The 13,109-nt window shown below is 43.6% G+C and overlaps 1 protein-coding gene across 1 annotated transcript in view; it reads right to left on the bottom strand.

Moving 5' to 3' along the window:
- LOC131228624 (protein Asterix) overlaps positions 1–1,768 on the bottom strand; it is a 48,008-nt gene extending 46,240 nt beyond the window's left edge. The window contains exon 1 of the mRNA XM_058224406.1: positions 1,488–1,768. Coding sequence (XP_058080389.1) covers positions 1,488–1,631 — 144 coding nt within the window. The 5' untranslated portion in view covers positions 1,632–1,768. The remainder of the gene's footprint in view (positions 1–1,487) is intronic.
- Positions 1,769–13,109: the final 11,341 nt, after the last annotated feature.

Here is a 13,109-nt window from a genome sequence, read left to right as displayed (position 1 = left end):
TCCTAGATCAAGGGTTGTCCCCATCTGGTGTGGTCATGCGGCTCTAGGAAAGGCTTTGGAGAGCTTGAGAAGTTGTGTGCTAGTGTGGTGGCCATTTAGCATATAGACACCTATTTATAGAGACATTGGAATCTCGACTGATTCCAACTCCTTAAATCATGCTCCATGTATATGATGTCAGTTAACATTGCTAAGGTGGACTGAAAAAGTAGTGCCCCCACTACGAGTTTGAGTGGGCGATGTTGGGGACATGTGGCAACACCTAGTGGGAGCCTCTTGCCCCTACAGGTGTCATGAGCAGAAATAGGGGTTGATTCATGATCTCTCTCTCTCTCTCTCTCTCTCTCTCTCTCTCTCTCTCTCTCTGCACTTAAAGTGCACAAACCGCATTTTTGTGTTCTTTCTTCAAGTTGTGTACACGCGGTCCCATCTAATAGACCACACACTCATGTCTCCAGCTAGTGGGCTGTACATTTGTGCTCTTTTCAGGTGGATTGTGTTATCTTGCTCCTTGTTGGACTGTGAATTGCACCATAGCGTTTGCACCTTCCCCTGCTTAACTAAGAGGTGAGAGAAAGAAGAGATGAGACATCTAATCTAGGGCCCGTCCACTTGCATTTGACCGGGACCATGTTGTCGGTATAACACCTTCACCATCGGATCGGGGAGGTGTATTGGCATGTGTTCTCACATGTGGTTGATTTAAGTGGGTGATGAGATCCGTGTTTCAGCTCCTCAACTCGGTCATGTAATCTTGTTACTCGATCTATAATAATAATTTAAAATATAACCTGCCAAGCTATCCGCATGCACCTAGCATTAGTTGCAGCTGAGATCACTTCACCGCGGTGCTAGACCCAACAAGTTGGTGATCCAGACTGTTGATCTCAGGAACCAAGGCAAAGAAAGGGACCTAGCTCTGAGACACGAAGTTTGTTTTTTTTTTTTTTGTTGGGTTAGCTTGTTAGTACACACCCATGTCAGTACACACACTCCATGTTAGCCACCCCCGCTGGGGATCGATACCAAGACCTCAAGTGTTGAAACAAGGTATCTCCACTCAGTCTGCCAGTGGAGCTATGGATCTGGGTGTCTGAGACACGAAGTTCTTGATTGGCTATTAACAACAGATATAGATTTACCGAATCCACTGTGCCTGAACCACCACACCCCCCTCCCCCGAAATTTCACCTAAAATTCAATGCTCGGCCTTCTGTCAACGGTTAACCAACGCATATCCAATACAAAGGAAGGGTCCAGAAAAGGATTAGAGGGGTAGGATCTACAAACGAGGAAGATATTTCGGGCAACGTCCATCAGCTCAACGTTTCGATCACCAAACTGAGGGACTACGCGCATCCGCTGCGGATAGTTTTCTTTTTTACAAATTTCAGATCAGGAACGGTGAAAATTTCAGGTCTGACTGATTAATCGGGTAGAAAGAAAGAAAAGAAAGAGAGGAATCATGAAAGGAAGAGCGGACAAACCCTAAACATGACGCCGGTGACTCCGAAGACGATAGCGATGAAGCCAGAGTAATCGACGGGTAGATCTTGCGGGGCAACCGTCGGTGGGACATAGGGTTTGGCGCTGGACGGCTGCCGAGGATCGCTTGCAGATGAAGACGACATCTCTCTCCGACAACAAACGTACTTCGCTCTCTGGAAGAAACTGGAGTCGCCTTTCCGACTTCTGTGTATGTGTCCGAGAAAAAAAACGGATCGAAGTAGTCGGCGAGCGCAAAACGGGATTCGGGTTCATGGAAAAGTTCCGTGAGCCCACCATGATGTATGTGTTTTATCCACGCCATCTATCCATTTTGCCCGATCATTTAAGAGAATATGCCTAAAAACGAGACTGATCCAGAACTCAGGTGAACCACAACACGGGAAAAAGCAGCTATTGAACGCCCACGATTAAAAACCTCTCCGAGCTACAAAAGTTGACATTTGTGTTTTGCTTGAGACCTAATCTACAGGTTGCATGACAAATTAACATTGCAAGGGCCCTCGTAAGTTTTTAATGGTGGGCCTTCAATCAGAATTGCTTAGTGGGGTGTGGTGCACCTAATATTTGTATCTGCCTCATTTTTTAGATTCATGCCGTGAAGCCAAAAAAAAAAAAGGATAGACCACGTGGATTAAAAAAGCACATAAATCATGATGGGCCCACGACAGTAACACACAGTACCCATGTGATATCGTAGACACCCTGCTCGAAATAAGAACAAATCACTCTTTGGCTCAAGAAATCTTAGATACCATTGAATGACAATGCAAGTCAGACAAAAATCGCTTGGAACAACCATGGAAACAACTTGTTGGGAGAAAAATATGACAAGTCAGATGAGTCAGCTTATGGAGTGAACCAAGTATATTGACATGGCTCGGACTCCTTAGGCGTCAAGCCTAACCGATGCCCACATGTCCAGAACGCCGAAAGGAGAGACATGGCCCGGACTTACCAGGCACCGAGCCTGCCCGAAGCTTACATGTCTCGAGCCAAAGGGCGAGACCTCCACAGAGGCCAATACACCTTTACGGACACTCAAGAGGTCTTTCAGATGTGACTTCAGGCCAACTCTGTACATCGATCGGCTACAAATCGAGCCTTGACCCTGCATCAACTCGAGCTATCTTGAAGGTCGGCCATGAGTCGGCCATCAGTCAGACGCCCAGTGTAAGCCGTCCAAATATGCCAATATCCAAATCAGTGAACGGTCAGCCGAACCTCAATCAGCCAAATCTCAACTATTATTGCCTCCTACGAAATTAGAGCTGAGTCAAGAAGGTAGATCAATCTCCCTCCAAGATCTTCGGAGGATAAACTCCGATCCCGGAAATCTAGGGGTTCAAAGATCTTAAAATCCTTAAAAGATATTGATCAATTCCTTCAGGGAAAGTTCTACACGCCACGGGATTACGCTGCGTCTATAAATAGAGGATCTACCCACGGTAAAAGGTACAAAAAACTCATCCATTTCTCACCCCTAAACCTTTACCATTGACCCAGATTCCAGGCCTGACTTAAGCATCGGAGGGTCCCCTAAACTAGTTAGGGTCTCCTTTCTCCTCTTCTTGTGCAGGCACCAGGTACTCAAGTGCTAAAAGGGGGGTGAGCTAAAAACTGCATCAACAGTTTGGTGTCATCTATGGGAACAACATTACAAGTCGTGTTCCGCTCTATCAAAACACTGTAACTTGCCATGACAAGAGGAAAGAAGAAAACCTAAACCCCTCCAGAGGCAGTTCCAATTGCAACCCTGCGCCGGCAGAACGCGGCCCACAAACCGTGGATCGGCCAGAACGACAAGAGAGCTGCCAAGGCTCTCCGGCTTGAACATCCACCTCTGGCCCGTCCAAGTATGGGCAGCAGGACACTGGAGGGAGTAGGCGACGTGATTCACTGGAAAGAGAAGTCGAAGATATGAGGGCCGACAAGAATTACATGAAGCAGATGCTGGAACGGATGTAGCCTCTGCAAATGCAGCAGCCCAATCCGAGGGAAGAACAATCGAGCGACGTCCGACATTTCGTCAATCATTAATCGTCTGCCCCCCAGGCCACTCCCCAACCGAGCCAGCATCAAGGGCCTCCCAAGCTCGTTTCGACTCACGTCTTGGAAACGGCTCTGTTGCCTGCTTCCGACCTTCGACACAAGATAGACCGGAGGAGACTCAACCGATCCCCGGCAGAAGGAACGATGGATAGCAAAGCACCCTGAAAGGCCGCGTTCCTAGCGCTGAAGAAGGAAATTACGGATATAAAGTAGAATCGGACAAACAATGCATCTGGGTTGGAAGAGAAGGAATCACCATTCGTGGCTGATATAATGCACGCTCGGCTCCCGATCGGTTTCGTTTGCCCCAAATTGTATCATACAACAGGAAAGCCGACCCTACTGAGCATATCGAGTTCTTCCAAACTTATATGGAGTTACATGACGCCTCGGATGAGGTGATGTGTCGCACCTTCTCGCTCACCTTAACCGATGCTGCCCGACTCTGGTTCAAACAATTGAAACTGAGGTCCATTAGCTCGTTCGACAAGCTCAGTGAGGTCTTCATCACGAACTTCATAGGGAGCAAGAAAAGGCTCAAAGCCTCGGCCCATCTCAACAATGTAGTCCAGAAGGACGGAAAGCTCCTTAAAGACTACATTCAGTGTTTCAACCTCGAGTTACTATAGGTCCAAAAACACTCAGACGAAACGGCTTTGAATTCCATCATGCAAGGGATAAGAGACAAGTCGTTTCTCTCTTCCCTGGATAAAAATCCTCCATCCACTTTGGCTGAGTTCATGGCCCAATCGCAGAAGTACTCCAATGTCAAGGAAACTAGAATCTTACGAGAAGCGGCTCGGAATAGAAACTCCTCGGCCAAGGGATTGACGAAGAAGGACGTCGACTCAGCCAACGCCGACAATAAGCGAAAGGAATATCGGCCTCGAGATGAACGAAAGTCGAACAAACGACTAGACAGCAAGTTCACCAACTACACCCCTCTCAATAAGCCCCAGGAACAAGTCTTGATGGAGATAAAAGGTGAACGATTCGTTAACTGGTCGAATAAGCTATGAGGTAATCGTGACCGATGCAACAAAAACAAACATTGCCGATCATGGACACAACACGAGTGACTACTATACTCTGAAGCAAGAAATCGAAAGGCTCATTCGTGAAGGCCATCTCGATAAGCACGTAAACCAAGGAGCCAACAGGACCGCCGCACTAGAAGAACGCCAGGGTGAAAACTGACCAATAAAAGAAATTCGAACCATTGTCAGTGGTCATAAGGGCGGAGGCGACTCAAACAACGCTCAGAAAACCCATGCGAGAAACATGAGCCGGCCTGAGTCTGAGATCATGGTCCTGGATCGACCCTTAAAGGAAAGGAAACTGGAAAAGTATAGCATGACCTTTACTGAGGCGGACACCCGAGGCATCTATCATCCACATGACGATACTCTAGTCGTCACCATCACTATCACTATGAAAAACTCTTCAGGGTCCTCGTCGACACAGGGTCGTCTGCCGACGTGCTATTCACTCAAGCGTTCGATAAAATGAGCATCGAACGGTCCGCATTGTGGCCCGTCCGAACTCCTTTGATTGGATTCTCGAGCGGACAAGTCCTGCCCGAGGGAATCATTCAGCTCCCACTCACTGCCGGGGACGCGCCGAACCAAGCAACAACTATGGTTGACTTCCTAATAGTTGACCAATCTTCGGTCTACAACGGTATTGTCGGTCGTCTTTCGCTTTGTCTTCTCCGAGCAGTAGTTTCAATATACCACCTTTCCATGAAGTTCCTAACCGAGTTAGGAGTTGGAATCGTTAAGGGAGATCAGCACGACGCTTGGCATTGCTACACTACCACCTTAAAACCTCCATCCGAAGTAGCAACGATCGAGTCCCTAGACCCAACCCTCGAATGAGGACAACCGGTGGAAGATCTCATCTAGGTCCCTCTGGATGTGTCTGACCTCTCCAGAATTGTTCGAGTTGGCTCGTTCCTAACTCTGCCACTGAAAGAGAAGTTAGTGGCCCTGTTGCGCCAATACGCCAACGCCTTCACATGGTCACACGAAGACATGTCTGGGATCGATGCTTCGATCATCACTCATTGCCTCAACATTGATCTGACCTACAAACTGATCCGACAGGAGCGGCATGCCATCGGCCTTGAAAGGTATGTCGTCATCGAGGAGGTCAGCAAGCTCCTCAAGGCCAAATTTTTCGAAGAAGTGTACTACCTCGACTGGGTAGATAAAATCGTACTAGTCAAAAAGGTCAATGGGAAGTGGCAAGTTTGCATAGATTATACCAACCTTAACAAAGCCTGCCCAAAGGATAGTTTTTCTCTTCCTAGGATCGATCAGTTAGTCGACAGTACTACGGGGCACGAATTACTTAGTTTTATGGACGCCTACTCAGGATATAACTAAATTGTAATGTACCCCTCTGATAAATCAAAAACCACCTTTGTCACCAACAAAGGTCTTTATTGTTACCGAGTGATGTCATTTGGTTTAAAGAATGAAGGAGCGACCTACCAAAGCTTGGTCAATAAAATATTCGCCCAACAAATAGTGTAAACGATGGAAGTATACATTGACAACATGCTCGTCAAAAGCATCAAAGCGCCGAGCACATTGCCGACCTTGAAGAGATGTTCCTCATCCTCCAGAAAATACTAGATGAAGCTGAACCCAAGCAAGTGCACGTTCAGCGTAGGCTCTGGTAAGTCTCTCGACTTTCTGGTCATCGACCAAGGAATTGAGGCAAATCTAAAGAAGATCTAGGCTCTACTCGATACGGATTCATCGAAGACGATCAAAGATATTCAGAGGTTGACTGGAAGAGTTGTTGCGCTCAATCATTTCGTGTCCTGAGCCACAAATAAATGTCTCCCTTTCTTTAAACAGTTGAAGGATCGGCAGATGGTGAACTAGACAGAAGAATACGAGACAGCCTTCCAGCAGTTAAAATAGTACATGGGATCATCACCGCTGCTCTCCAAGCTCGAGCTGGGTGAAACACTGCTGATCTACTTAGCAGTATTCGACGCAGCTGTAAGCTTGGCTCTGATTCGTGAATATGAGGGGAAGCAGTTTTCCAATTTACTACGTTAGTAAAACAGTGGTCCCGGCAGAAACAAGATATCCGACCTTAGAAAAAGTGTCGTAGCGCTTGTAAATTCTATTCTATTTATCTCATATGATTGTCAAATTTTGTAGTGCCAAAACCTCTTGGAATCTGTATCTTGTGTAGCTCATCTTCATATTCAAGATCAAGCAATTCAAGTATAAATTCAAGATGCTCCAATTCAAGATTCAAGCAGCACAAGTATAAGAATAAGAGATTCTTATACAAGTTCAAGTACTAGATACAAGTTCAAATCATTGCCTATAAATTGAGGATGATTTTTAGAGTTTTTCATTCAATTCCAAGATAATCAAGACACCACTCTGAGGGATAAGCTTGTGATATTCTTAAGCTATATTGTGTTTTTTTAATATGCTTTTTAATTTAGCTTTTTGCATTTGATTTTGAATTCTCTATTCCAATCTTAATTGAAGAAGGGATTTAAGTTTTCCCCTTTCTTGATATCAAAATCAAATCAAGCTAGCCCAAGGTGATTTAATATAAAAATCATTTAGAACTTAGAACCTTTTCATAAGTGAGTGTGGACATTGAACATCTACACTGAAATAGTTCTACCGGGCTTCATCAAAGAAGAATATCCAGATAAGTATATTTACATTTTTGTAAATCTCTTTTTGGTTTTTTCGAGGTTGTGCCAGAAAAATCTCTCTTTCTTTTTTGGTTTGTCTGATGTGATCCAGTCAAAAGTGGGGAGAAGGGGTTCTTTTATGTAAGTAGGGCGCCTGCTAGTGGTTTTGAAGAGCTCCCTTTGTGGTTGTTCAAAGGGTGGAGATGGAGATGGTTCAATAGCATGGGAAGATGAGGGGTTTGGTAAATCTTGATGAGAAGGTTGTGATGTGGATGGTTTGATGAGGTGGAAGGTTCTCTTGGTACAGGCCATGATGGATTAAAGAGGATGAGTGTTAGAGTTATCTTAGGAGGAAAATATTTTGAAGATTCAAGATGTCAAGCACTTGGAAAATTTTCTAAGGAAAGGACGATTGCGTAGGTGCGCGCAAATGAATGTGGTTGCGCGGTATAACTCAAATCATAGAAACCTTGTGCGAACAGAAAAACTGCTGCGCGGGTGCGCACAAACGCGAGTAGTTGCGAGGGGACGAGATGGACAGACAAAGCTTTTGCAGAGAAAACAGAAAATGAAGAATGAGAAGGGGTTCTAGTATTTATAGGGAATGAGACCCAACTGGAGGACCCGATTACCCTTTGCACGTGTGCTCACAAACGACTGGAAGAAAAGAAGGGTAGGGAAGATCGATCCTAATTCTTTATTCAGAAGAACAAAGAAATGATCAAGGGGGCATCTATTAAGGCACAAAATTAGAGATCAAGAATCAATTGGGGAGGAAAAATAAGAAGAAGAGGTAGGGGTGCACACGGTTCAGTTCGGTCCAATTTTGGGGTGAAACCGGAACTGAACCGTTCCCTACGGTTCTAGGATTTTTGGAACCGGAGTTAGACCATTATCACCCTAGAACCGAACCAGAACCGGACCGTGATAACCAATTCGGTTCCACGGTTTCGGTGATTGGGATGACGAGAGAGAGAGAGAGAGAGAGAGAGAGAGAGAGAGAGAGAGAGATCCTAAAGGACGGTGCTTTGCTCCAGCGATGCTACTGTTCCCGGGCTGACCAGAGGAAAAGAACACCATGAAGGATACAATGAGGATGGTGAGAATCCAAATGGGCCGACTGCAAGCATGAAATTTCCCATGCATTTCCTTGGCTCTGAAGAGAAAAAGAGTTGTAACTGTGGAGGCATTCTGTCAGACTCCGACTGCGGGTCATGTTCCAGCGGCGACAGCAATGGACGTGATGGAAGAAGATCAAGAGGTGGTGGTGCAACATGCCCAAGACGGTGTCGAGCACTGAATTGGGGTGCGCCTGTTAGCTTATGAACAAGCTAGCGAGAGGGCAGGGGGCGCTAAAGCCTAATGGAATTAGGGTTTTTAATTTTTTGTTTTAAACTAAAGCTCGGATCTACGGTTCGTGTCACGGTTCAGATATACGGTTCATGTAAAGTTCGGATCAACGGTTCGGATTTACGATTTGGTTCACTGTTCGGTTCGGTTCTACAGGGCTCTAAACCAAAACTGATCCATAATCAATGGTTCTAGAAATTTTGAAACCAGAACCGGACCGTTAGCACCCTAGAACCAGACCAAACCGGACTGATCCAATGGTTCCAGTCTGGTTACATGGTTCCAACAGTTCGATGTGCACCCCTAAGAAGAGGTATGAAGAAAATCATAAAAGAAAGAAATTTTGTAGGTTTTGTGCTGACCTGCATAAAAAGGTCTTAGTTACGTGGCTCTGTGCAAAGGGATTTCTCCAGTTGTGCACACATGTATAAAGATAACATGATTTGGTCTGTTTCTATGTTTGTGACGGACCACGCAACACAGTAGTGTTGCTCGCGACCGCACAAGTTGTGAGAAGGTTTGCGCATATAGTTTTAAAGGGTGATTTGGGCATGCTGACATGGACGACTGAGATCTGATGAAAGGTGGGCCCACGACATGAATTTTGAGGGTCCGCACGTGTGAGTGCCTATAAATACCCCACTCCCCCTCTCATTTGCAGGCATCGAGGATTTCAAAGAAGAACAGAGCTTTAGAGAAGAAGAGCAAACCCAAGTTACGAGGGGAAGATAAAAGGAAGAAGAAAAAGACAACACCATGTTGCTGCTCGACCATCAATGCTCAAGAGCCAAAATGCCATTGAAATCCCTATTGATTTGATCTCCAAAGTCTTCGCAGTCTTCGATTTTCCTTTCGCACAAGGACATGAGCTCAGGAAGGAGAGACCAGATGATCAGATCCGCACAACATTCCTCTTAATGAGATGATCAAATTAGAAGTCGAAATGCTGCCGGATTTGATATCCAGATTCGATATTCGAACTCTTCATTCTCTGTATTTTAAGATAATTTATCTTAGAATCAAGGGAAATCAAAGGATGTAAATGAACTCAGCATGAATAAATATGATGATTGTTCTCTACACACTCACTCTGTTATGATTGAATAAGATGATCTCTCAAATCAAATGCTTTTGTTTCTTGTCAAAACAAAATGGGGACTTTGCTGGGGATTCTATCTTATTTAAGATTAACATTGAGAAGGTTTCAGGAACTTTTGTCATAGTTTGGCGTCGAAAGACGCCAAAATGACAACTCTCAACAGGAATATCCTCCCTTTCATCTCTAAGATAGAACATTTTATTACCAGAATGCTAATTACAATTTTATGCTTTGACTGAAGGTAAGAAGACAAAACCACAAATTACATTCAAATAGCTAACCTAATGAAGAGGGTGAATTTCTATTTCACTACAACCAGATTCGTGGTGGAATATGTAATAACTGAGCTCACAAGTCACAAACCTCAATCATCCGTGAGCAAAAGTGACAAACTGAAAGACATGGATGGGGTCATATCTGCCTCACCAATAGCACAAGAGAAGGAAAACGACTGGGTTGTCATTTCATCACAGAGAACCAGGGCCTGAAATGCCGCAGTCACCAGGGTAAATGCATCACCAAGAAGGATTAAAGGACCTGTGACGTGAAATACGATGAGAAATAATCCTAAACTCACCCCTCCAGCTCTGTACCCAGGGTGATCTCTTCCCTCTTTGATAGCCCAAGACTTCCCAGCATTGCCTGTCGCAAAGACTCGATGGACAAGGAAAGAAAAGCGTAAATCACTAATGTACGATACAGTTTCCACTTCATCCCAAAATATGCCTCGACAAGGAACAACTCAGTCAGCTGAATTATGTGAAAGTACAAAAAACCTGAATGAAGTTCCTCTCCCAATAAGTCCCATCATGTTTGGGGATTCTACTCCTACAACTGCCTCCTCAGATAATGTTGAAGCTACTGTATGTACGATAGGAACCGATCAAGGGTCACCGCCAACAACTGAAGATCGTATGGCCGAAATGGCCAAAGCACAAAGAAATCTCATGGAAGAATGTAAAAGTCTTTGAGAAGCCTTGGCTACTTTGGCACATAATATGGCTCAAATCATAGTCTCTCCAATGATGGCTGCCATGAATGAGCAAGAACAACAACTAGAGGGCTCTCATCCACCAGGGCCAGGATCACTTGGGTTTGCTCCCGCGGCAAGGGTAGTAACTCAAGAGGAAATAAGACAGGTAGTTGCAGAAGCTGTTAGAATGAAAAAAGAATGAGAGAATACTGGATGATTCAGATATCAAATGCCATACCCGAGAGAAGTGGAAGATATCCCTTTTCCAGTCAATTTCAAACATCCCGACTTTTAAAAATTCAATGGAGACGAATCACCAGAGGAACATCTCATGCACTTCATCACGAGCATGGGAAACTTCTCTATAGTACCACAATATTACCTTCAGTTGTTTAGTTCCCCTTTGACAGGCAAAGCATTTCGATGGTACTCCAGTTTGGTGCCAGGGTCGATGTGAACTTGGGAACAGATGCAGGATGTGTTCATATACAACTTCTTTTCATCAGAATGCGACGTTAGTGTTGCAGAATTGGCTTTTGTCAGACAAAGAGAAAACGAACCTATGGAGAAATTCATTGATAGGTGGAGGACTTTAGGGGCTTCATGCAGACAGTTGGTAGAAGAGAAGGATCAAGTGAACATGTGTTTAAATTCCATGGAGCCAGGAATTGCCTCCAGGCTCACAAGCGCTAACATAAAAACTTTCTAAGAATTAGCGACAAAAGCGTATGCATTGGAATTAATGGCCAGGAAAATGCCAGCATTTCAGATTAGAATAGATAAAAGAGGATTGAATAGATTGCTGGTAAATATTATTGTTTAAGGAAAGAAGAAGAATACTTTCTATAATAAGCGAGAAGCAAGAAAGAGAGAAGATTTAGATCGGTATAAAGATCGAGTAAATGATAAGCAAACTCGATCGAATGACTATCATAAAGAGTATGATTTTGAAAAAGAAGATGTTATACCAATGATGGAACTGCTATTGGCCACCAGAACTATTCAGTTACCTCAACCCAGGTGCCCAGAAGAAGTTAAAATGACTAATAACAAGAGATATTGTCGTTATCATCGTTATGATGGACATTCGATAGAAAATTGTTTTACATTAAAAGATATGTTGTAGAGAATGATAAAACAAGATGAGATAGTAATGAAAAAGGATGAGAAGCGAGACAAGAAAGCAATTGTGAATGTAACATTTGTAGAAAATTCATTGAAGATTGGAAAAGATAAAGGGAAGGTTGTTGCGACAAGAGAATGGCTGGTAGTAATGGATTCACTCAGAAACTCTCGTTATAATTCACAATTTGTTGAATCATTTTTTAAAGAAGTTAGTAATGGTTTAGCTTTTATTTGCTAAAAAAAAGATGATCCGGTTAGAGAATTCATTAGTCGATGGAGAGTCCTAGGGGCATCACACTTGCGGCTAGTGAAAGAAGAAAAATAACAAATTAAGTTATGCATAGAATGCATAAAACCGAGTATCGCATTAAGTCTCATGGGTTCGATTATACAGACATTTCAAGATCTGATCGTAGAGGCTTACAGCGTAGAAAGGATTATCACAAAGGTGTTTGACTTTTTATATAAGCCACTTGATTTCGAATTCAGGAGAAATTCAGCCGACACGACTGAAGAAGAAAGAAAAAAGAAAGATCGACAGGATGGGTAAGAAAGATCTGATACAAGAAACATGAATGAACATACAACCAAGAAAATAAAGAAAGAATTTGCACAGCCCAAGGGTCACAGGAGTTATTTGTTCGAAGAAGATGATATACTTCCTATGTTGAACAAATTGTTAGCAACAGAAAAGATCAAATCACCATGGCCAAAACATCCAAAGGAAATGAAGAAAAATAAGTGAAGGTGATTATTGTTATTAGCATCGTTTCCTCGAACATTGAACTGAGAATTGCTTCAGCTTGAAGAATAAATTGCAGAAAATCATTGATAAAGTCGAAATTGTCATAAAGAAAGTGTATGACATAAAAAAGGAGATAAGAGTACACAGGCCTGATTAGTTGAAGACCGGGGGCAATGCTAATCTTGGACAAACAATATGAAGTAATGCGACATCAGTATTATTGTTAAAGATCGAAATATCGTGATTTTGATTACAAAGATTGTCAGAACAATACTTCATAGTCAAAAGGGGGCATGGCAAGTAGAAAGATGAAACAGTTGCAAAGACCAAGTCATGTATTCTTCTCTGTGCAAATGAATAAAAGGCAAATTTTCAAGCAAAGCTTCTCAAGCATATTAAGCATATCATAATCAAGCACATCGATGATTACTACCAAGCAATGATGATTATTGTTAAGCATTGATGATTGCTGTCAAGCACTGATGATTGCTACCAAGCGTCGATGATTGCCGCCGACGTCGATGATTGTCATCGTCAACTGTCGCCAACGTTGATGATATCGCCAAAATCTCCAAGTGTCGAT

Source organism: Magnolia sinica, chromosome 16, assembly GCF_029962835.1.
Source record: "Magnolia sinica isolate HGM2019 chromosome 16, MsV1, whole genome shotgun sequence".
Lineage (NCBI taxonomy): Eukaryota > Viridiplantae > Streptophyta > Magnoliopsida > Magnoliales > Magnoliaceae > Magnolia > Magnolia sinica.
Note: the sequence above shows the minus strand (reverse complement) of the source record. Positions and strands in the feature narration are given on the sequence as shown.